The sequence below is a fragment of the Hemicordylus capensis genome, chromosome 2 (assembly GCF_027244095.1).
Source record: "Hemicordylus capensis ecotype Gifberg chromosome 2, rHemCap1.1.pri, whole genome shotgun sequence".
Taxonomy (NCBI): domain Eukaryota; kingdom Metazoa; phylum Chordata; class Lepidosauria; order Squamata; family Cordylidae; genus Hemicordylus; species Hemicordylus capensis.
This window is the reverse complement of record NC_069658.1, coordinates 315,757,157-315,782,712: the sequence shown is the minus strand read 5'-3', so window position 1 is coordinate 315,782,712 and position 25,556 is coordinate 315,757,157. Positions and strand designations below refer to the sequence as shown.

The 25,556-nt window shown below is 42.2% G+C and overlaps 1 protein-coding gene across 2 annotated transcripts in view; it reads left to right on the top strand.

Annotated features, from left to right (window-relative positions):
- Positions 1 to 24,156, top strand: part of SLC6A1 (solute carrier family 6 member 1) — a 174,685-nt gene extending 150,529 nt beyond the window's left edge. For both annotated transcript variants that reach the window (XM_053295472.1, XM_053295473.1), the window contains exons 12-15: positions 4,126 to 4,228; positions 12,729 to 12,829; positions 20,238 to 20,405; positions 21,750 to 24,156. In XM_053295472.1, coding sequence (XP_053151447.1) covers positions 4,126 to 4,228; positions 12,729 to 12,829; positions 20,238 to 20,405; positions 21,750 to 21,854 — 477 coding nt within the window. In that variant the 3' untranslated portion in view covers positions 21,855 to 24,156. The remainder of the gene's footprint in view (positions 1 to 4,125; positions 4,229 to 12,728; positions 12,830 to 20,237; positions 20,406 to 21,749) is intronic.
- Positions 24,157 to 25,556: the final 1,400 nt, after the last annotated feature.

The following is a 25,556-nucleotide window of genomic DNA, read 5'->3' as shown; positions in this document are numbered from 1 at the left end:
TGGGCAAAGAGTAGGGTGCCAACTCTGACTGAAGTTATTCCTGGATTCCCCCTCCCTACACACACACACACACACACACACACACACACACTTTCTACAGTGGTTCTGTTTATCCTCTCTGGTAGATTCCAGGTGGTGTCACTTGGAGACTTTTGCTCTGCAAAGCAAGAACTAATGTATGGAGTTTCACAAGGCTCCATACTGTCTCCAGTGCTCTTTAACATCCAGTGTGGTGTAGTGGCTAGAGTGCTGGACTAGGACCGAGGAGACCTGAGTTCAAATCCCCATTCAGCCAAGAAACTAGCTGGGTGACTCTGGGCCAGTCACTTCTCTCTCAGCCTAACCTACTTCACAGAGTTGTTGTGAAAGAGAAACTCAAATATGTAGTACACCACTCTGGGCTCCTTGGAGGAAGAGCGGAATATAAATGCAAAATAATAATAATAATAAGAAGAAGAAGAAGAAGATAAAACAAACCAGTCAATAACACCTGTCTGACTGTGTAAAATAATAAATAATAAATAATAATAATCTACATGAAACTGCTGGGAGAGATCATCAGGAGGTTTGGTATTATCAATATGCTCATGACACCCAAATATATTTTTCCATATCAGCTTCATCAGGAAATGGCATTAATTTCCCTAAATACCTGCCTGGTGGCAATGGGCTGGATGAGGGATAACAAACTAAAATTGAATCCAAATAAGATAGAGGTACTGATGGTGGGGGCGAGGTCAGGACCTGAAAGATGTTTTAGATCTGCCTGTTCTAGATGGGGTTACACTCCTCCCAAAAAACAAATACATAGCTTGGGAGTGCTCCTGGATCCAAAACTTTCTCTGGTCTCTCAGGTTGAGGTAGTGGTCAGGAGTGCTTTTTATCAGCTTTGGCTGATACATCATTCATGTCCATTTCTGGAGGTAAATGACCTTAGAACAGTGGTACATATGTGGGTAACATCCAGGCTTGACTACTGTAATGCACTCTATGTGGGACCACCTTTGTACGTAGTCCAGAAACTACAATTGGTGCATAATGCAGCAGCCAGACTGGTTTCTGGGACAACCTGAAGGGACCATATAACATCAATTTTAATATAACTTCACGGGCTACCGATATGATTCAGAGTGGATACAAAGTGCTTAACGGCTTGATACTTATTATTTAATTTATTTATTTATTTATTATTTATTTTTATTTATTTATTTATCAAATTTGTACATCGCCACAAACTTTCATCTCTGGGCAGTAAACAATAGCATAAAACAATTTAAAATATATACAAAAACTTAAAACAATTTAACAATTTAAAAATCACCTACAAATTTAAACCTTAAAATTTTAAAGAACTGAAAAAACTTGGGTGAAGAGGTGGGTTTTCAAATGCTTTTTAAAAACTGTCAGTGATGGGGAGGATCATATCTCAGTAGGGAGTGCATTCCACAGTCTCGGGGCAGCAACCAAGAAAGCTCGTCCTTGTGTGGTCACCAGCCGAGCTGGCGGCAACTGGAGACAGATATCTCCGGACAACCTTGATGGGCGTTGGGGCTCATAATGAAGAAGACGTTCTTGTAGATACCCAGGGCCTAAGCCATTTAGGGCTTTATAAGTTATGACCGGCACTTTGTATTTTGCCCAGAAACCTACTGGCAGCCAGTAGGAGCGCCTTCTTTGTCATAACCCTGGTGCCCATTAAGATCACCTGGGGAGGTCTGTTTACAGATGCCTCAAGCTTGTTTGATGGTGACTCGGGACTGGGCCTTCTCTGTGGCTGTCCCAGGGCTTTCGAATATGCTCCCTTTTGAAATAAGAGCATCTCCATATCTGACTGCTTTTAAAAAGACCCTCAAGACACACCTGTTTTTTCAGGCATTTAATTGAAATTAATTTCAAACCGTTTAATTGTTTTTATTCTATGAAATTGATTTAATTGGTTTTACTCTGTTTTATATTTGTTGTGTTTTAAATTGTGTACTCTGCCTAGGGATATACATATAAGGCAGTATATAAATATGATAGATCAATAAATAAAGTGTGAACCCCTCTGGCACAGAAAACCATCTCTTCATTTCATTATGTTATGTAAGCAACATTTTTAAATGTTGAAAAGCAGTATATAAATACTTTTAACACTATGTTATCTGTCTTAACCATACAGTCTTTCCACAATTCCCAGAATTCTGTACTGGCAATTAGGGGTGTGCAATTTGGATTTTCGGTGATTCAGTTCCGGACCCGAACCAAATCACCCCTGTTCTGTTTTGTGCCCGAATATGGGCCACCTGAATCACCCTTGATTCGGTTCAGATTCGGATTTAATCCGAATCTGAATCTGAATCGATTTGGGGGGGAAAGGGGGCCCAGGGGCAAAATTTTGGGGTGGGGTGGTAGTGCCCAATGAGTGGAAGTGAGTGCCCAATCCTCAATTTCAGGGGGATTGGGCAAAGGGCTGATTTTTGGGGAATTTTTGAAGTTTTAGTGACTTTGGGGCAGTTCAGGGGCATAGCATGGGATCTGGGCAAAAAGAGTAGGGTGGGGTGGTAATGCCTAATGGGTGCAGGCTACCACCCCAATTTCAGGGGGATTGGACAAAGGGCTGATTTTTTTGGGAATTTTTGAAGTTTTGGTGTCTTTGGGGCAGATTGGGGGCAGAAAGTGGATCTGCCCCAAAAGAGTGGGGTAGGCTGGTAGATAGTGCCTAATGGGTGGAGGCTACCACCCGTCCCCAATTTCATCCGTCCCCTCAGAAGTTTTTCTGAAGGGATGTTATTCTCTTATTTTCTGAGGTGTGAATTTTCATTCAATGATAGCAAATGAGATTTTTTTCAATTAAAGAACTCTCATGACCCCACTTTCACTTTTTCACACTCGCATTTACTATGAATATGATGAATGAATCAAAGCACTTTATGAAGAAAAACCTCAGAAATTCACCAAAATCCAGCCCTCTGGCCAATGACTCTGAAATTGGGGACAGGTGGTAGCCTCCACCCATTAGGCACTATCTACCAGCCCACCCCACTCTTTTGGGGCAGATCCACTTTCTGCCCCCAATCTGCCCCAAAGACACCAAAACTTCAAAGTTCCCAAAAAAATCAGCCCTCTGCCCAATCCCCCTGAAATTGGGGTGCTAGCCTCCACCCATTAGGCACTACCACTCCATCCCACCCTTTTGGGGCAGATACACTTTCTGCTCCCAAACTGCCCCAAAGACACAAAAACTTCAAAAATTCCCAAAAAAATCACCCCTTTGTCCAATCCCCCTTAAATTGGGGTGGTAGCTTCCACCCATTAGACACTACCACCCCACCCCACTCTTCTGCCCCAGGCCCCACTTTCTGCCCCAATCTGCCCCAAAGACACAAAAACTTCAGAAATTCCACAAAAATCAGCCCTTTGCCCAATCCCCCTGAAATTGGGGTGGTAGCCCGCACCCATTAGGCACTACCACCCCACCCCACTCTTTTTGCCCAGATCCCATGCTATGCCCCCGAACTGCCCCAAAGTCACTAAAACTTCAAAAATTCCCAAAAAATCGGTCATGAGCTGAATCACCTGAATTTTTTGGCCCCGAAATTCGGGTGATTCGGTTTGGCCCCGAAAAATATCAAGGGGCATCGGGGGTGATTTGGTTCGGCCCCAAATCACCCAAAATTTCTCATTTCGGGCACAGATTGATCTATGCCCGAAATTTTTTGCACATCCCTACTGGCAATCTGTAAGGGGAGCAAAATCCATATGCACATATATATTTTTGGAAATCAAACCAGTTTTTGGTCATTGTTAACCTTTAAAAAGAGCTAAATAATATAAACCAGTGTGGTTTATTTTTAATGACTCAATCTTCTTTCCCTTTTTTCATGTGACATGTTTATTTAGATTTAGAGCTACAAGCAGGGATTTGGTGGGTTTTTAAAATTGTATAGTACCTAGCAGTATATTAGGCAATATATGATCGTTTGCACTATTAAGGCCCTAAAGGTTATAATTACACCAGGGTAAGTGGTTAATGAATGCTCATAGGCCTTAATATTCCTTCCAAATTATACAAATAGAAGTGATGTCTGCAAACTGAAGTCAGGAAAAGTTATACTTCACTGAGCTTATTTTTATACATTGCAGGGTGGACTATATGTGTTCAAGCTTTTTGACTATTACTCTGCAAGTGGAATGAGTCTCCTATTTCTTGTATTCTTTGAGTGTATCTCCATATCCTGGTGCTATGGTAAGTAATACTTTACTATCCTGAAATTTATCAAAACAGGTCATAAGACTGTACAGTCGTCCCTCACCAACCGTGATGGTTATGTGCCAGCAAAACCCCATGGTTGGCAAAATTGCAGTTGGCGAGCAATAGAAATCAATGAGAATGAGGGGTTTAGGGGAACCATGGTAGTGAAAGCACCTCAGAACCAAGGTTGTTTTTTTTAACTCACTAAAATCCATTCAAACACAAGGGGAAACAAATTAAAACAAGTTGAAAAGCACTAATTTTTCCAGTGACTTCCATCTCTCTTTTTCTCCTCCACCTCTTTCTCTTCCTTTCCCCTGCTTCTCTCTACTGATCAGGGTGCAGAGCCTGGGGAGAGCCACTGCTCACTGCATACCTGCAGGCAATATCCATCCTCCAGGCCCCCAATCACCCAAACTAGAGGCGAAGCATGATCCACCTCAGCTCCTGACCAGCTCTGCCCACAACTCTGCCTTTCTCCCACCTGTGGCCAGGATGCACACAAACAGCCCCACCATGATGGCTCCCTGCCTGGTACAGAGACCCTCTCAGTCACTCCTGATTACATAGGCAGCTCCCCCCCTCACACACACTGGTGCAAGGGGCTGCTTCATCCTCAGCTGCCTCTCCCGGCTATTACCATGAAAGATGCCTGCAAAGTCACCACCGCCCCCCGCTGCGCCACCTTACCTGCCACCCTAACCCCAACTCACCAACATACCTGTCTCCAGTGCCCCAACTCTGTCACCTCTCCCACAGGCAGGCGAAGAGAGCCCTGCAGGGTAAGTCCCCCTCGGACGTCCTGGCATGAAGGGAGGGGAGAAAACACTGCATCACTGACTCCCTAGCTCTCTCGCCACAAAGCCCTAGTCACTCAAACCAAAGAGCCTGCCCAGCAGGTCCATTGCAGTTCGCCACTGCGCAAACAACTTCTTCTTCTTCTTCTTCTTCTTCTTCTTCTTCTTCTTCTTCTTCTTCTTCTTCTTCTTCTTCTTCTTCTTCTCTCTCTTTCTCTCTCTCTCCTCTGCCTCTTTCTCTCACTTTCGTGCTTCTTGCTACTGTACCCAAATCATGTGATAACTTGTGCATACTTGGTTCGCATTACATGAGGGCAGTCACAAAATCTCATTAGCGCATACTCAAAACCGTGGTTGGGAAAACCACGGTTGGCAAGGGACAACTGTAAATGGTTCACCAGTTAAAAACAGGTAAATATTTTATTTATTTAAAACTGTAATTATACTTTTCAGAATTGTCACATTTTTCTTAACAAGTTATTATCACACCCACAATTTGAATGGCTGTTTGGGACTGTTCCAAGTGTTGAAGGGGGAATGAGGAGAACTTTTTTTAAGTGCCCATTTTAATAGAGCATCATTGGGAGAGGTGAAAATCCCCCAAAGCCCTAAGGAATGTATCAGGGTCCATCAGTCCTTGGGGTGGGCCACTTTAATATTTAATATAAACATGTATTTAAGGAAATAAAATGTCCACCCCAATTCATACACCTATTTTTATTGAACCCCTATTATTGCTATGGTTCCACAATTTGGCATGTAAGTTTACATTTTAATGGCTCAGTCCTAAAATGTGTGGTACTAACAATATGTTTGAAAGAACGGAACCTGCATGCAAGCTGTGTAAATCCCACTGAAGTCAATGAGGTTTGAGAAACTTAAGTGTGCATAAAGATCATTGTTTGTTTGTTTGTTTGTTTGTTTAAAACATTTATACACCACTCCTCCAGTACAATACTGCTCAGAGTGGCTCACAAAAGAAAACAAACAATATAAAATTAGTAACACTGCTGAAAACAGAACCCATTAAGTCCAAATTTAAAAATTACAAGTTAAAAAGGTAAGCAGTTAAAACCCCACCAGATAAATTTAAAATGTCTCTCAAAAAAGATGGCTCTTCAGCTGTTTCTTAAAGACCCTCAGGGAGGGATGGTGGGCTGCAGGTTGTGACTCTTCAGTTAAAGGAGTTACATAGAAAAGATTCTATGGAGTGCCATTCAGATGCAGAATAACCAGGCACAGTACTAAGAAGTATTGTTAATTCTCAACTTTGATTCTTTCAAAGGAGACTTTTCATACCAACTCTATTGGAAAATCTCTCAAATTCTAATGATTCCTTTATTGACTTTGATTTCATCACATCTTTATTAATGTACCACACTGTAGATTACTGATGGATTTAAATCTGAATGAACATCAGTTACTTCCCAATTCATACTCCAGAAAGGCCTGGTGGGAGATTGGCATTCCTTTCTTTTCTTCGTGGGCCTCTCTAGACAACACTGAGGCTATTCTCAGGAGCAGCCTAACCCAGGCCGGGGCAGCCCAGCCTGGGTTAGGTTGCTCATGTGGAATGCTGGGATTGAGGCTGATCCTGGTACTCCCGCCCCATGTAACCTGACTTTTTAACCCAGCCTTTATTGTTGTAGAGAAATTACTTATCCCCTATAAGTAATTGTACAGGAATAAACCCTGCTGAAAGAACAAAGAGGTACCTTTTTAAAAGTGGTGGTTCTCTTTATTTAGCACATATCATAGGAACATAGGAAGCTGCCATATACCGAGTCAGACCATTAGACCAATCTAGCTCAGTATTGTCTTCAGACTGGCAGAGGCTTCTCCAAGGTTGCAGGCAGGAATCTCTCTCAGCCCTATCTTGGAGAAGCCAGGAAGGGGAATTGAAACCTTGTGCTCTTCCCAGAGCGGCTCCATCCCGAGTGGAATATCTTACAGTGCTCACACTTCTAGTCTCCCATTCATATGCAACCAGGGTGGACCCTGCTTAGCTAAGCGGACAAGTCATGCTTGCCACCACAAGACCAGCTCTCCTCTATCCATCTCCAGCACAGCATCCTTCCAGGGGCTGTCGCTGGTGTAACTTGTATTTCTTTTTTAGATTGTGAGCCTTTTGGGAGACAGGAAGCCATTTTAATCATTTATTTATATCTATGTAAACCGCTTTAGAGACTTTGGTTGAAAAGCGGTATATAATTATTTACCGTATTCATCTTATTTGTACAGGAAGCCAACTTAAATTGAGAAACAAGAGTTTGTTATTTATTACTAACTGAAAACATAGACTACGAAAACAATAAACAAGCTCTTATGCAGAGAGATTGAGGACTTTTCAATTTGAATTCTGATTGGCAAGTGAGGAACAGACAAACTGTGACTCCACCCCCAAGCCAGTACATAGGCACATTCAAACATAGACAAGAATGCCCTGCAGAAAGAACTGAGGCAATGTCTATGGTAAAATCCCAACATGCCCCTTTTCATTGTCTCATTCTCCAATTCCGAGAACCACATTTTGTTTTATGGTGTTATCAGGACCATTCCTAGGAGATTGTGGGGCTGGGGGCAAGCGGCACTCCCCCTCAGCCACACTCCTCCTTTTCTGCCTCCACTTCTTGGCCCTCCACTCTAGCAGTGCTAAGGAGTTCAATTACCTCGCTCCTTGTTTCAACGTTTCTCATTCAGACATTTTAACTTATGCAAAGTCTCCCCTCCTTTTTTCTGTATGCCAGGCTGCTGTGAAAGGCACAGGAGCAAGGTAGGAAAAAAGGTAGCAATCTAATTCTGCAAGGAAAGGGAAGACTAGATAATCCCTCACAGAGAAGGCCCATGACCTCCACAAACCACAATTCACAGTATACCTTTGAGGAAAATAAGTTAAAGGGATATAAAACTGATACTTTTAAAAATATAAGACTTCTGTACGGCTGCAAAACAGACAGTCTTATGGATGTTTACTCTTAAGTAAGTCCCACTGTGTTCATTGAGTCTTACTCCCAGGTAAGTGTACATATGATCGCATCCTCAGGCTGCAAATTTAAATTATTTTAATAAGTAAGGCTGTGATCCTATGCCCACTTTCCCAGCATTAAATCACACTGAACTGAGGAGATATACACTGGATTTCACTGCATGCTCCATTGCATTTAGCGAGTTTACTTGCTAAATAAGTAAGTAAGTAAACAAAGTAAAGAAGTAAAGTAACAAAGTGAACAAAGCCACTGAACTAGATGGGACTGAGAGTTCCCTGGAAGCCCTTTTAGATTCCAGGGAAGGACAACTCCCGATTCTCTGCCAGCAGTGTCTCTGCACAGACTCTAAGGCTTTGACAGCAGGAGGAGGAGGGAGAGAGGAAGCTGAGGCCCTGACAGGTGAGTGGGGGAGCACCTATCGGGAATATGGGGAGGAGGATGGCTCCCTCCTGCTCTTACCAGGTACTTGTTTCTGGCCAGTAATGGGCAGTGCTGATCAGGAGCCAGGCAACCCCATCACTGCTGCTGCTGCCCCTGACCCCAGGGGGCTTTCCGCGGGAGAGCAGTTTGCCCATGGCCCTGTCAAGGGCAGCAGCCAGCTTAGCACCATCAGCACGCAAAGGACTGGGAGCTTCATCCTGGTTGAGGTGGTGGGGCCCAGGCACAATCGATACCAGTTCCCAGACTCTGGACACAGCAGCAGCAGGTAGGCGAAAGCATTTCCCACCTCATAATAGGTGTACAGAGGGTTAAGGGCCTGGAAGAGCGCAGAACTGGGGGCCATCGCCCTGCTTGCCCTGCCTAAAGGGCAGCCCTGGGTGTGATGCAATCTCTTCTTTTCCTGATTGCAGCAATTTATCTGCCTCTTAATCTGGCATGCCTTCAATTTTTTGCCAATCTGTAGGTTCTCGCATTTTCTCTTCTGTGGCTGCCAGTGACAATGTAACAGTCTTTTAGGTGGAATTCCTTTACTAATTCTGCTTGAGCATCTTGTTCTATCTGAATCTCCCCTTCTTGATTGGACCTCTCTAGTTCTGTATCTCCCTTTCTTGATTGAGTCTCTCTATTATATCATATTCTATGATTACTTCTTCATTTTGTTGCTGTTCAGCCTTTTCACTTATTGGAAAATCCAGGTCATAGTCAGACATCTCTATTATCAACAGAGGTTTTGGCATTTGACTTATGCCTGTTATCAAAACATGCAACACAGTGCAGTTTAACAGTCTATGAGATAGTATCAAGTATTCTGTAGCTTTTGCTATTTAGTGTAAAACCTATGAATTTTCTTTCTTCACTACTGCAATCCAATTTTCTTTTTAGTTCTTTAGGAATATATACATATGCTTTGCATCCAAATACCCTAATATGCTTTAAATTTGGTTTTGTCCTATTCCACAGTTCAAAAGGTGTTCTCCTTTAGGTTTAGTTGGATGTCTATTCTGCAAATAAGTTGAAGTAATTACAGCTTCTCCCCAGTATTTGTTTTGCAGACCTCGGTCAAGAAGCATACTTCTAGACATTTCAATCAAAGTTATCTTCTTTATCTTTGCCACTCCATTATATTCTAGAGGTACAAGGTATTGTTCTCTCATGTTAAATTCCTTGATCTTTTAAGTATTGTTCAGTATCTTTCCTAGTATATTCCCCACCATTATCAGTGCACAGAGTCTTAGGCTTTCTTCCAAACTTGTTGCTTACTCTAGCCACATATTCTTTAAGTTTTGGCAGCACCTCATTTTTCTCTTTGAGTAGGTAGGTGTAAGTATAGCTAGAAGAATAATCTATGAAAGTCAAGAAATAGATATTCTTACCCTGTGACCTTGTGTCTTTACTGGGAAGGGCCCACAAATATCACTGTGAATCAAATCCAAAACCTCATTGGATTGCTTTTCTGTGGTTGATGAATATGTGCCCCTTGTTGCTTTTGCTTTAACACATTCAATGCATTTGACTTCAGATCTGCATGGTTTAACTTCGTAGGTTTATTGCCAATTATTATTTTACTAATTTTGAAATGCATTCATTGCTTGGATGCCCAAGTCTACAGTGTCAAAGACTCATGCAGTCCTTCTGTGCACATTCACTTGCAACATTAGCTTGCTCTCTTTTGCAATATAACTCATACAGTTCATCATTTTTCAACATGCCTTTCATCAGATGTTTTCCTCTTTTGAAAATAAAGCAGTTTTCCCTTCTGAAAAGAATTCTACAACTTGTAGCCATTTTTACACTCATTAAACTGTTTTGCACACTTGAAACACAGTATGCCCCTGGAATACACACTTGATTCACTGTATCTGGACCAATATTACACTTCAGATTAACTGTCCCTTTTCTTTCTGCAGAAATTTGCTGCCCATTAGCAAGGCATATAGGACTTTTATGTTCCATGCTTATCTTAGAGAAATCTTGCAAATTATTGAAGAAATATGAAGCAGCTCCATAATCCAAATATACTTTTTCTACTTAGATATGTATCAACCCTAAAGGTGATTTCTTTGCAGCACACAATTTTTCATATTTCTCAGCATTATTTTCATTGCTTTCACTTTTGCGTAGGCAGGTTTGTTTGTTAAAAAGTCAATTTTCCTGGAATTTATTCTTATTCCCTTTTCTTTGCATTTCTAAAATGCATCCACATATAAAACATCACCTACCATATCAAATTTGTAGGCTTGGTTTCTAATTGAGTCCTCCCTTTCTGTTTGCTTTTTCAAATTTAACGCTTGCAAATGTTCCTGCACAAAACTCAGTCACGGTTTCTTTAATTTTTAGGAAACTTACAACATTCTCATATTCTTTAGGCAAAGTACTAAGCAAAAGTCCAATGTTTGCTGGTTCAGGCATATTTATCTCCTTCAGCTCCGTCAGAACCCCCCAAAATGAGCATATGTGCTTTTCCAGATTTTCTTCCTCTTTGAATCTTTTATTACACAACTGTAGCATAAGAGAAATTTGGGTATTCATGGTCCTTTGTTGAAATGCTTCCTTTAATCTTTCCCGCATTTCTTTTGCTGTATTTTTATCTTCTGTATAACAAATTAACTGATCACTTAGTCAGAGATATGTGTCCCATGGCTTGCTGGTTTGCAGAATCCCTTTCTAACTGTTTCTCTTCATTCTCTGATGAACTGTTTCTCCAGAACATAAGATAGTCAATGCATATTCAGCAACATCTTCACTCTGAAGGACCATTTTCTGTAGTTTGTTTCACTGAACAGTTCAACTGTGGGATGCCTTCCACAGATACAAAAGTAGTCATCTTGTCCAGTTTTCTTGCCTATAAACTCTGTGTTATCTTACAACTCATTGCTTCACAACTGGGCCAATAACCCAATGTTGCCGATAAATTACTTATCCTCTATAGGAAATTGTACAGGAAGCCAACTTTAACTGAGAAACAAGAGTTTGATATTTATTACTAACCAAAAACATAAGCTAAGAAAACAATAAACAGGCTAACAGTCTCATACAGAGTGAGGAAGAATCTCTCAGTTTGATAATCTCACTGTCTGGCAAGTGAGGAGCAGAAAAAAATGTGATTTCATCCCCAAGAAAGAACACAGACACATGCAAACATAGACAAGCATGTGCTACAAAAAGAACTGAGACAATCCCCATGGCAAAATTCCAACATGTAACCAGGGTTAAGGGTTCGAGCCTGGTTCCAGGGTTGTGTGTGTGTGTGCACATGGGCTGCGGGAAGCCCTCTCACATACAAAGCCGGGCAGCAAGAGCAGCTGGCTGAGGGAGAATCCCTCAGTGCACCGTGCTCAATGCATCTCCATCTCACCAGCATTTTTGGTCATGTGTACAGTCTTAGTGTGTTTGCATAAGGAACACAAAGTTGTTAACAGTTTCTAGGAAGGGGACCCATACTATCATTCCCCCTGCTAATGAATCCATTTCTGACATGCTCAGTGTATAATTTTGAGTCTTGGGGAGAAATCCTATTGGCTTATCACTACCTAATACCCTGTTACCAAAAGTATTTTTATATTAGTTGTTTGCTGTAGTTCTTTGCATCTTCTCTCCTCTGTAGGCTGTGTATTCCAGTAATCCATGCTAGAACCTCCCCACAACCTGGTTTTTCCTCTCCATTAAGGCTACGAGATAGCCTTGGTATCTTGCCCATTGTATTACAAGGCTATACAACTATTGGTACTTGATTGGTGCTAGAGTTAAGAAAAGCTTTGAGAGGTTGTCTGAAATGGAAAGACCTTGTGATGTACTGAAAAACCACACACACACACACACACACACACACACACACACACACTGCAAATGACCAGACCTACCTGGGCTTGCAAAGCCATACCCAGATAGGGCTGGTTGTGTGGAGTGCTGCCCTCTAACCTCACCTCCGGGTTGTGTGAGTATGCACTGCTGAAAGCTGCACCTCAACCATAGAGCTGGAATGAAGGAGCATCCTGGCAGCCACGTGAGCAATGCAGTGCATTGCGGGATTCCTCAAGGCCAGGCCTTATTCTTGCTGGCCCCAGATCGGCACACCACTCATTGTGATCATGTGGGTGAATAGCGTGGCAAAGCAGGGAAACAGCCAGTATTGTCTGGGTAGGTATGTATAATCCTGCCTTCCCCCCAGCCCAAGGATTTTGGTTGTGCATAACCTTAATTTTTCATATACATTTATTATTGGCTTCAAGCGACTGACATTAATTCATCTCTCTCTTTTTTTCCTTTTAGGTGTAAACAGATTTTATGACAATATCCAGGAAATGGTTGGGTACAGACCCTGCATCTGGTGGAAACTCTGCTGGTCTTTCTTTACTCCAATCATTGTGGGAGTAAGAAAAAAATATTTGTCTTATAATATGAGAGGTGTAAAGAACCTTACAGAGTAACATACAGTTATGAAAGCTTAGCTACTATTTTCTTTTAGTTGTCCTGCTTTCTATCATTTTTCTCTGGTGCAACTCAGGAAAAAAAATAGACTCAAAATAAAATATATCAAAGTTAATGGACTTCCAAAAAATAATTAAAAAATCATCCCTGCATCAACAGGCAGGTGCTTTAGTCAAATGTTTGGCATCAACTGTAGTGTACTAAAGCTGTAGGGTGATTCCTGATTTATATCTATGTTTAGCAAACTTTGTATCAAGCTCTTCAAATAGGTTTTCAGAGCACCTTGCATCTGTTTAAGAGATACAGTATATGTTATGTTCAGCTGGGGAGGCTCTGCTCTGTGTGCAGACACTTACTGAAGCCTGTTTGTTGAGCACGCTAGACCGGGTCTTTTCAGTGATTGTCCCCAGACTGTGGAATTCACTCATAATTGAGAGCACCATGGCTCCTTCTCTCTCAGCCTTTTGGAGGACTATGAAATTCCACCCTTTTAAAACAGGTGTCTGGCCAATGAGTAGTCCCTGGATCTCTTTTTAATGTAGCTGTGCTTTTGTTTTAGCAGTTTGTTTTTATTGAAGTTTTCTTACTGGTTTTCTTGTTGTTAACTGCCCTGGAGTCCTTGGCTGAAGGGTAGTATAAACCTTTAAATAATTAAATAATTAAATAAAATCAACAATACTCCATAGCAAAAAATTAAGAATAAAAACACCAAAGCAGATCAAAGTCCAGCATATGGCTCTAAAAAGCCAGGACAAACAAGGTCATTACCTGGCACCAAAAAGAACACACTGAGACACATACCTCACAGACACACACATGCTACAGCTAAAAATTAGGGATGTACACGAATTGATTTTTTTTTTCATTTTGATTTGTACCCAAATTGAATCACCCCCAATTTTTTTTTGTCTGAATCTGCCCCCACCCCCAAATCACCCCAGATTCGATTTGTACCCAAATTTTCTGGATCTGAATCAATTCAGAGCAAAAAAGGGGTCCTGGGGGCAAAAGAGTGGGGCAGGTGGTAGTGCCCAATGGGTGGAAGCTACCACCCAAAATTCAAAGAAATTTGTGAAAGGGGTGATTTTTAAAGAATTTTTGAAGTTGGTGCATCATTAAGCTTTCCCCCATAGGGAATAATGGGGATTTCAGCAATGCCCTGGGGGGAGGGCACAAGGGTGGCCCAGAGTGGGTGTGGTGGGTGGTAGTGCCCAATGGGTGCAAGGAAGCTACCACCCATATTTTAAAGGAATTGGGCAGAGGGGTGATATTTAAAAGATTTTTGAAGTTGGTGCTGTCTTTGGGGCACATTCAGGACAGAAAAGGGGTTTTGAGGGCAGAAGAGTGGGTCAGGTGGTAGTGCCCCAATGGGTGCCTGCTACCACCTGGATTTCAAAGAAATTGGTGAAAGGGGTGATTTTTAAAGAATTTCTGAAGCTTGCACATCTTTAAACTTTTTCCCCATAGGGAATAATGGGGAATTGCAGCAGCCACATAACTCCACTTGGGGGGCACCAGGGTGGGCCAGAGAGGGGTGTGGTCTGTGGTGTAGTGCATATAGGGTGCCAACCACCCCCAAACCTATAAGCCCATGGGACACTGGGTTTTGTTGTTTCTGAGGTGTTCTTCTGAGATTAGACTCTCTGGTATGAAATGAGAGTGGATTCAATGACAAACATTCGTACCAGAGAATCTACTCTCAGAAGAACACCTCAGAAACAACAAAACCCAGTGCCCCATGGGCTTGTGGATTTGGGGGTGGTTGACACCCTATGTGCACTACACCACCACTCGCTCTGGGCCACTAGTGTCTGATTCCTTAAGTCACATTATTCCAGAGAAAGTTTATTTTAGTATGCAAGTGATTCTAATGTAATACAAAAGCTGCCACCTCATATTTTGTTCTTGGCCAGCATGTTGTACTTCTGGTCTTCAAGCAGAGAGAATATCTTTCTTGACTCACTTAGTAAATGGTCTACTGCTGGCATGGGGGCAAGAAAAATAGTCATGCAGTTAGTATACAGAAACTAGGGATGTGCGAACCGGTTCAAATTCGAACCAGGGTGGTTCGAAGGTTCGAATTCGAACCAGACCAGCCATCAAGTTCGAGCTGCAGGTTCGAATTCGAACCAAACAGGGGGTGGTTCGACATCACTTCTAGGGGTGCCTACCACCCAAAAAATCCCAAGGCAATCAGACACTCCTCCGATTATTGGTGAATTTTTAAAGTATTTTTGAATTCCTGATAGCGAATAATGAGGATTGCAGCAAATGTATAGCTTCACGTCGGGGGGGGGGGAGGGCTGTCATAGAGCAGAGTGTGGTGGGTAGTAGTTCCCAAGGTGGTCAAGGAAGCTATCAGAATTATTTGAAAGGAATTGGGCAAAAGGCTGATTTTTAAGTGATTTTTGAAGTTTACACATCTTTAAGGTTTTTCTCCATAAAGAAGCATGTAAGTGTCAGTAAATGTCTAACTTCACGTTGGGGGCAAAGGGGTGGCCTAGAGCAGAGTGTGGTGGGTGGTAGTGCCCAAGGGGGGCAAGGAAGCTATCAGAATTATTTGAAAGGAATTTGGCAAAGGGCTCATTTTAAAGAGATTTTTGAAGTTTATGTGTCTTTAAGGTTGCAGATAGAGTGGATTCATGGTTTGTCATTGAAAATCTAATATGCTACCAAAGAATCTACATTCAGAACACCTCAGAAACAACAAACCCCAGTACCCCATGGGTTAGCAACCCATGGGGGTGGTTGGCACCCTCTGTGCACTAGGCCACCACTAACTCTGGGCCATCCCAGCACCCCACAAGTGGCTTTAAGGTTTTTCTCCATAGGGAAGAATGGAGGATTCAGCAGCTCTATAACTGCACTTTAGGGGTGCTGGGGTGGCCCAGAGCAAGGGTGCTCAATTCCTTTCAAATAATTCTGATAGCTTCCTTGCCCACCTTGGGAACTACCACACACCACTCTAGGACACCTCTTTCCCCCCAACATGAAGCTGTACATTTGCTGCAATCCTCATTATTCCCTATGAGGAATTCCAAAATAATTTTTAAATTCACCAATAATCAGAGGAGTGTCCGATTACCTTGGAACTTTGTGGGTGGTAGGAACCCCTGGGTGTCTACCACCCACCCCACTTTTGTGCCCCTAGGTGCTCCACAATAGGGGATATGGGCTGGTTCAGGTCCCATTATACCCTATGAGAAAAATAACTAAAAATACTTCAAATATTCATAAAAAATTATAGGGGTGTCTGATTGCTTCAGGGTTTGCATGGTTGTTGGCATCCATGGGTGATCCACAATAGGGAATAATGGGCTGATTCGAATTCCATTTAACCTTATGAGAAAAAAATAAAAATAAATTTCAAAAATGCATAAAAAATTGTACAAATGTCCGATTGCTTTGGGGTTTGGGTGGCAGGTGCCCCTGGGTGCCAGCTACCACCCTACCCATTTTTGGATGTCTGAACTGGCCTTAACCAGTTTGAAATTGTTCAAAATGGTTCAAATTTGAACCGAAGCAGGGGGAGGTTTGAGCAAAACCAAAACCGAACCACCCCCTCCTGGTTCGAACATGGTTCAAATTCGAACTGAACTGGGCAAACCGGTTTTGTGCACATCCCTAACAGAAACAACGTGCAGTAGAGCTCTTTGGACCAGACTTCCAGTCCAGTTTGCTACTCTGCAGGCCTGGCCGGGCGTGGGGTGGGGGCTCCAAATGGGGCAGTCTAGGGGCCCTCCTCCAGACAGGCAAGGGAGGAAGAAGGGAGAGTAGTAGGACTGTCCATGCAAAATGTGGTCTGTGCAGGTCAGTGGGAAGTACCTTATGCAGTATTCCTTCTAAAAATTGCATCTTATCTTGCGGCGGGGAATGGGGCAGCCAAAGGCATTTAGGTCCAGGCTCCAAAATTACCTAGGTACACCTCTGACAACATTATAATATTGAGAAGCAGAGGGAAAAATTAATTTTAAAATCCCTTATTTAAGTTATTTACATGTAGCTTTTCTATTTAAAAAATAATTAAGGAAGTTTATAATATAAATGCACAACACATGAAAAAATGGCCATAAAAATAATATAATCAGCACCAGGTGAATCAAACACTGTACTCTTTAGATTGAACAACCATTTCTCCACACCATCCATGCACAGTGGTCCAAAAGGAGCTTGATAAACCTGCTGCCAGCCTGGGACTGCCAAAATCAAAGGGGATGCCAGCTATCCAGCAGCAAGTCATAATTTGCATTTGCCTCTCTGGGTTACAGGTAGTGCATGCCTGTTCTAGATAGTTCCACCCATTGCTGCAGAATTTGTTTGTTTATGTTTGAATAACAATCCAAACTTGCATTTCTGTGTGGTTTACAACAAATATGACATAATTAAAACAACAGTTAAAACATTAAAACACATGGTCAGTGTTCCATACCTCCTGGAAGGCAATGAGCATGCTCAATCATACTTGGGCTGTTTGGGTTTCCCCCCCTTTCCTTTAAAAAACAATCCAAATTAATAGACATCTGCATACTTGGGGAGTCCTGAACATGCACTACCTTGTCTATGAGTGGCCTCATTTTGTTGTCCAGCTGAAAGACATGGGACTAGCTTGTTATTAGAAAGAACAAACAGGGTTCCAGCCGAGACCCAGTAAGGTCGCTCACACGATCTAATGGTGCAGGGCTGAGGAGGGCGGGGTGGAGGAGAGTAGGATTGCATGTACTTTGAGAAATGAAGCCCAGCCTCCAGAAATCACACAATGCACTGTGGTACGTTGGTGGATTTGCTGCCAGGCACTCTAGCCACCCAGCTCAGTGGCTACCAGGCACTCTAGCCACCTGGCTCTGTGGCTGCTCAGGCTGCAGTGAACCTGAGCAACCCAAGGATGGGGACTGAGTTAGGACACACCCTCACCCTTCTACCTCAGTAAAAGCCCAGTTAAGAACTCAGGCTAGCCAGCTGGACAGTGCTGGGTTTGGGACCGATCCCAGCACTCCACACAAGCAGCTCTACCTGGGTATGGCTGTCCAAGCTTGGGTGGGGCTGCTCGTGTGAACGGCCCAGTGTGAAATATGGTTAGAATGTCAGGCTTGGACCAGGGAGACCAAAACATAATGGCCTGGTTCTCACAGTCATTTAAATAAAGGTTTAATAGGGTTACCAACATTAGCATGATTGTGCAGGACCACACTAAGGAGGGAATCTCAGCTTAATCTCAGACCATAAACCACCTTGGTGTGGTATGACACAATCATACTAGGGTTGGTAACAGACATTAAACCTAGATTTGAATGACTGTGCGAACCAGACCAGTAACTAACAAAATGTGGTGAATCCTCAATCTGTAGCAGAATACTACTGTTAGTGTTCATGGTTCCAGGCAGGCACCTTTAGCACTGTGTGGTGCTTAGAGTTAAGAACATAAGAATAGCCCTGCTAGATCAGGCCCAAGGCCTAGCTAGTCCAGCATCCTGTTTCACACAGTGGCCCACCAGAAGCCACTGGAAGCCTACAGGCAGGAGTTGAGGGCATGCCCACTCTCCTGCTGTTACTCCCCTGCAACTGGGGAGGAGAGCTGGTCTTGTGGTAGCAAGCATGACTTGTCCCCATAGCTAAGCAGGGTCTGCCCTGGTTGCATATGAATGGGAGACTTGATGTGTGAGCACTGCAAGATATTCCCCTCAGGGGATGAAGCCGCTCTGGGAAGAGCAGAAGGTTCCAAGTTCCCTCCCTGACTTCTCCAAGATAGGGCTGAGAGAGATTCCTGCCTGCAACCTTGGAGAAGCCGCTGCCAGTCTGTGAAGACAATACTGAGCTAGATAGACCAATGGTCTGACTCAGTATATGGCAGTTTCCTATGTTCCTACTCAGAGGCATCCTGCCATTGAGGCTGGAGGTGGCCTATAGCACTACAACTAGTAGCTGTTGATAGACCTCTCCTCCATGAAGTGATCCAAACTCCTCTTAAAGCCATCCAGGTTGTTGGCTGTCACCACATCTTGTGGCAGAGAATTCTACAAGTTGATTATGCATTGTGTGAAAAAGTACTTCTGTTTCTTGGTCCTAAATTCCATGGCAATCAATTTCATGGGATGACTAGGGATGGGCCCGGACCGGTCCGGAGGCCATTGTAAAGGCCTCCGGATCGTCCGGACCGGTCTGGACCTTGGCAGTTCTGTTCGGGTGGAGGGGGTAGCTTTAAGAGCGGAGGGAGAGTTTACTTACCCCTCCCGCCGCTTTCCCGCTCTGGCGCCGTAGTTGCAAGAGTAATTGGGGCGGCAGGATACCTCCCTGCTGCCCCTTCCCCGCTGTTATTGTAAAAAAACCTCCCAGTAGTCCTTTGCACGCGTGCACATCGTGCGCGCGCTTCACGACTCTGTGACGTGCGCGTGTGCAAAGGACTACTGGGAGGTTTTTTACAGTAACAGCGGGGAAGGGCGGCAGGGTGGTATCCTGCCGCCCCAATTACTCTTGCAACTACGGCGCCAGAGCGGGAAAGCGGTGGGAGGGGTAAATAAACTCTCCCGCCGCTCTTAAAGCTACCCCCCACCCCAGTGCCAGACCGCAGTTGGCGGTTCCGTGCACACCCCTAGGGATGACCCCAGGTTCTAGTGTTATGTGAGAGGAAGAAGAATATCTCTCTGTCCACTTTCTCCACACCATGCATGATTTTATAGACCTCTATCATATCTCCCCGCAGTCATCTTTTTTCTAAACTAAATAGCCCCAGGTGTTGTAGCCTTGCCTCATAAGGAAGGTGCTCTAGGCCCCTGATCATCATGGTTGCCCTCTTCTGCACTTTTTCCACTTCTACAATGTCCTATTTTAGTGTTGGGTAGGGCAGGGGATGTTCTAGGAGGGGCAAAGAAAAAAGGTCATCTTTCTTTCCCATCCTCCTGAAATCCTTTCCTATGCAATATAAAACACTGAAGAGTTTGGTGCCCGAATGACAGTCCTGAAGCTGACCACTTTGTTGCTATGGATGGATGGGAGTGGGGTTTCTGGAGCATGCGAAAGGGGAGGGTGTATTTTCTATTCCTCCCTCCCGAAACCTCTCAATATAGTTCAGGGAACAGCGTTTCTAAATTTTATGGCACTTCTTTCCCCAACGCTAATCTCTACATTTAAGATTATATACATTCTTATAGGCTTGAGCAAGCCAAGGCACAAATATGGACCTCAGCATACCAGCAGGGACTGGATAGGGGGACAGCTGGATATTAGGAATTAAAATGTAATATGTAGCTTCACTTTCCTGTGCAAACAAAGAACTGACTATCAGAAAATTTTGGAAAAACCCATTATCTTTTAAAAAACAAGCTAGTAATTAACTCTTATGTTTCCCCCCCCTAGGGTGTATTTATCTTCAGTGCTGTGCAAATGACTCCTCTCACTATGGGTAATTATGTATTCCCAAAATGGGGCCAAGGTGTTGGCTGGTTTATGGCTCTATCGTCTATGGTGCTGATTCCAGGCTACATGGCGTACATGTTTCTTACTTTAAAAGGTTCCTTAAAACAGGTAAACTATGTATGTGGTACCATATCTAACCTTGCCAGAATTCCAGTTTCAGCAGGAACCAAGTGCACTTGTATCTTCAATTACAACATTAAAGTATAGCATACAAGAACACTGTTACAAGAACATAGACCTGATCTGAACTAGCGGGAGGGCAGGACTGCTATTTGTACCAGGAGGGAAAGTTCTCACTGGCATTGAGGAAAGTGTGTGTGTGTCACAGAAAGAGAGTTAAGGAAATTCCTTAACATTGTTAAGGAAAAGACAACTAGGCCTATCAGGACCAAATATGTTAATAATGTAATATGTAGTTTGGCCCTCAGCAAGCCCATAGGAAGTGAATGAAATTTCTGTTCAAGCATTATTACAATGACCCCAGGAGCTCACCAGCAAATCCTGTTCCCACACCCATGTGCTCTTAAACCGTACACATATACACCACACATACACCATTTGTTTGCAGACACAAGTGTACTCAGGGAGAGATCCTCCCTGTGATTAAGAATGTTGCCCAGCATTATTAACCACAAGGATGATCTCTCCCTGACTACTTTTGTCTCTGCAACAAATGCTGCGTGTCTGTCTGTCTGTGGTTTAAGAGCACATTGCTGCAAGAACCAGGCTTGCGGGTGAACACCTATGGACACTATAATCATGCCTGGAAATGCCTGTAATAATAGAGACAAACATTTATCCTTACGTACAGCATTTATCTCTGCATAAGAACAGCCCTGCTGGTTCAGGCCTAAGGCCCATCCAGTCCAACATCCTGTTTTACAGAATGGCCCATTAAATGTCTCTGAGAAGCCCACAGGCAAAAGCTGAGGGAATGCCCTCCATCTTGCTGTCCCCCGCCCCCCACACCCGCAACTGGCATCTTGCTTCCGAGGCTGGAGCTGGCCTATAGCCACCAGACTAGTAACCACTGATAGACCTGCATGCAAACATGTAAGCACAAAGAGCAGGGATTACAATTCAAAAACATCATATCAGAGCAGGGCAGGGTTTGCTGGCACGCACTTAGAGGCACTGTGCCTGGGTACAACATCCCTGGATTTAATAACTCCTGAACAGGGCTTATCAACAGGAAAAGCATCGTAATTATGTGAGTAAAAGCATCCTGATTATGCATGATTGACTGTGTTTACTCTTTTACTGCCTCAGATGCTTGTCTCTGATCTCATGTGTTAGGAAACATCTCGTGTGCTTGCTTGCCCCTTCCTTCCTTCCATAAACTACAGAACAGCATCATTCAGGAAGGACAGCTAGTCTAAATTTAATATAAGCAAAGGACATTCAAGCTGAGAACAATGAAGTGATTATATTTCTCTTTTTTACTTGCTTTAGCGTATCCAAGTAATGATTCAACCAAGTGAAGATATTACTCATCCTGAAAATGGACCTGAACAAGCCCAGCAGAGCAACTCTGCTAACAAAGAAGCATATATATAAATTTGGGTCTTTTGAAATTATACAAACCTTCCTCTGGAGGGTAAAAACATAAGCAAAAGAAACATGGTTGAATATGACCACAAATTTATGTCTGAGAATAAAATTACCTACCTCTAGTGGCACAAAAGACCATCACCACTATAAGAGAAGCAATGTGGGTACGATCAAACCATTTTGTGGGATTAGATGTTGACAATGTTTTGTGTTTCCTGGCAATCCATAGACTGTTAACATTCTTATTCTCTCTGAGTAAGAGCTGAATACCTTTGGAATTTATAATCAACACATGTAGGCCATTTTTAATCTACCTTTTAGTGCAACAATTTGAAGTTGTGTGCAGCTGGTTTTTAGTAGTTTATTAATATATTTCTTACAGTTTGAATCCCAAGACTGTTTTTTCTGAGAACAGTTAAATTGGAAAGCTGTTTTGTATACACTAGCAAAGTATTTTTTACAAATAAAACTTACAATGAAAACACTGCCCTCAAAATATGAACTAGCTTTATTCTTGAGCTGGTTTTTCTAATGTTCTTAAACATCTCCTAACGTACAGCAGTATATTGAATTGTTCGTATACAAATGCCATTAGCAGGCTATTTCTAGCTATACAGCACAGCCTAAAATGCAATACTACCTAATTCTATCAGGCCTCTAGCATTGAATATGTTATATTATTTTATAGTGATATATCTTTTAGAATATTTTCAATGGACCGTCTTTACTGTTTCAAAAATCTGGAATCTTTTGGGTTTTTTTTTTTAATAGAATCAGTAATATGGATATGTATAATTTCAAGTCCCTCTCAAAGCCTGCTATATTTAAAGCTGTACAAATAATATTTCATTTAAGCCAGGTTGTGCTTCACTTTATGTCGTGCCATTGATAGGTATAACACCTTACCACCGAAGGAGAAAACCAAACAATTTGCTTAGACAGCAAATGTTCCCCACTGAATATAATTTAGGGCTCTGAAATTAGCACTGCTCTAGTCTGTCTGTTGAAGGTCTATCAACAATAACAGTTTTTGACTAGCAAGCATATTATAAAGCACTTTGAAGACAAATTTATTTTTATGCTTTTATTTAAGTACATATTTCTCATAGAGATGCAAGGGAAAGGTCTGGCCATAAATAAGTCCACTCTGGGCTCTCAGGTGCATTTTCCACACAGGCATTGAAGGCTAACAGAATCTTGCTGTGTGGAAAACTGCAAGGCTTAAGAGTCCATCATGGCAACTTTTGTTTGGCAGCTATGAAACAGACAGGAAGCATCATGGGAAAAGTGGTATGCGATGTTTGCTTTTAAATGACTGTGACAGAACTGTGCAATGAAACCTGCTTTTCAGCAAAACCTTGTGCAACGTACAATGTTAGATAGCACACACTCTATGTAGAACTACTCCGTGAACAACCTGTTAACTGTGAACGTTGGGTTTTTTTGTTGTTTTTGTCTGAAGGTGACAAACATATGTTCTTGCAATAAGGTATTATTCTCAGAATGTCAAGCACATTATTGTAGAAAATATATATACATATATTTCAGCTTAACAGGTAAAAATCTCATAGAAAGAGTATTGTTTAGTAGGTTCTAAACTGTTTCATACAGTAGGTCAACTGTAAAATATTCAGCAATCTATTATACATGATAAATGTCTATAGATGAACTCAAAAATAAATCCAAATGTCTTGTAGATTTTCAGGGTTTAGAAAAAAACACATCTCATATTTCACATGCTTCATACACATTATACTTGTGAATTTCATTAGATTTAAGATATGAATTCAAACTTTATTGTTTATGTAACCGAGTCCCATGTTGTTCTAAGAAAAATAAAGTATTCAATGTTTGATTGTAAAACAATTATGACAGATGTTTGACAGATTTGCTGTTCAGCAAAACTGTACAAACGTATCATATATAGCACAAAAATAGTGTTGTAGAACTACTGTGTGTACACTGTGAATAGCTGTATCTTTTTGTAGTATTTGCCCTTAAAAAGAAGAAGAAAATATATGATCATATATGCTTTTTGCAATAATGAATTATTCTCTAAACACCAAGCAAATTTATCTCTATAGAAAAATATATATGTAATATATACATATTCTAAAATATATATAGAGCCTGTTTTAAAAAAAAGAGAGTACAGTATAATTTAGAAAACTGCAACTTGTTCTATGGACCAAATGTAAAATATTTATAAATTAAGATGCATTTTAAATGTCTATAAATGGTGTCCTAACTAAAGCACGGTTGTTATGTAACTTTCCAAGAGTTTAGAAAAAATAAAGGTTATATTATAGATTCTGTGAAGTGACTTTAATGACATCCTTTAATTGAGCAGAAGATTTAAAATTGTTCTTTGTTATGCTGTGAAACAAATCTCAAGCCCTATTTCTGCACTGGCCATTTGGGATGCTTAATCACAGAAAGAATCTCTCCCTGAATTCAGTACTTGCCTTTGCAGACAGACAATGAAACACAAAGGCTCAGTATTCAAACTAATGAAGAACTATTGCTACAGAAGAAGCACCACCGCTTTTGTAGAGTTCACACCTAACTCAACTCCACCACTCATGCAGTGGGGTGGAGGGGATGCAATTTCCCCTTCCCCCATAGCACCAGTGCTTCATTAGTCTAGATCAGGGTTTCTTGACCTTGGGCCCCCAGATGTTGTTGGACTACAACTCCCAGAATCCCCAGCCACAAAGGCCATGTCTGGGGATTCTGGGAGTTATAATCCAACAACATCTAGGAGCCCAAGGTTAAGAAACTCTAGTCTAGATATTAGTCAAAGAGAGCAAGGGCATTGCTACAGACTCAGAACAGCAGCAGCAGGGGCCATAGCTAGCTGGCACACTCCCATACCTAGGTACAATATACCCAGCACTGTGACACATGAAGAGAGCGTTGGCGTTTAAGAGATCTCGTTCACATTTTGATTTACTTGCATATGTACTGTAAGCAATACATTTATACATCTGCTTATGATTATATATAGAGTGTGGGGGGAGAGAGAGAGAGAGGCATATTAAGTGACTTATTGTTTAGTGGGGAAATCTGACACCAAATATTTAGATTTTTTAATAATAATAATAATAATAATAACAACAACAACAGTAACAACAACTTTTATATCCTGCTCTTCTTCCAAGGAGCCCAGAGTGATGTACTACATACTTGAGTTTCTCCTCACAACAACCCTGTGAAGTAGGTTAGGCTGAGAGAGAAGTGACTGGCTCAGAGTCTCCCAGCTAGTATCACGGCGATTTGAACTCGGGTCTCCCTGGTCCTAGTCCAGCACTCTAACCACTACACCATGCTGGCCCATGCTGGCTCATATGAAATGTGTATTAGCAGACAGTGGGTGTTGGATATGTCAACCCTATTCTTAATATGCAGAACATTGTTTATTTTTAATGGAGTTCTAAACTCCATTAAAAATAATGATCTGCATTATAAGATTACAAAATTGTGTGATTTCTTTACCTTAAAATGCAGACTATCACTAGCACAATGCAGTCCTGCATGGAAATCTCAGTTCTGTAATGATATTGTGGTGATACAATGCTTTGTATTGATGCTCTGACCCAACACCTAAATGTCTGTTGGGTGAGGTGAGTTTTGCACCCGGGCCAAGGGAGACACAACTGGCATGTAGCTGTCCGTCTCCCTGAGGGGGTGGCTATGTGTGAGGGCAGG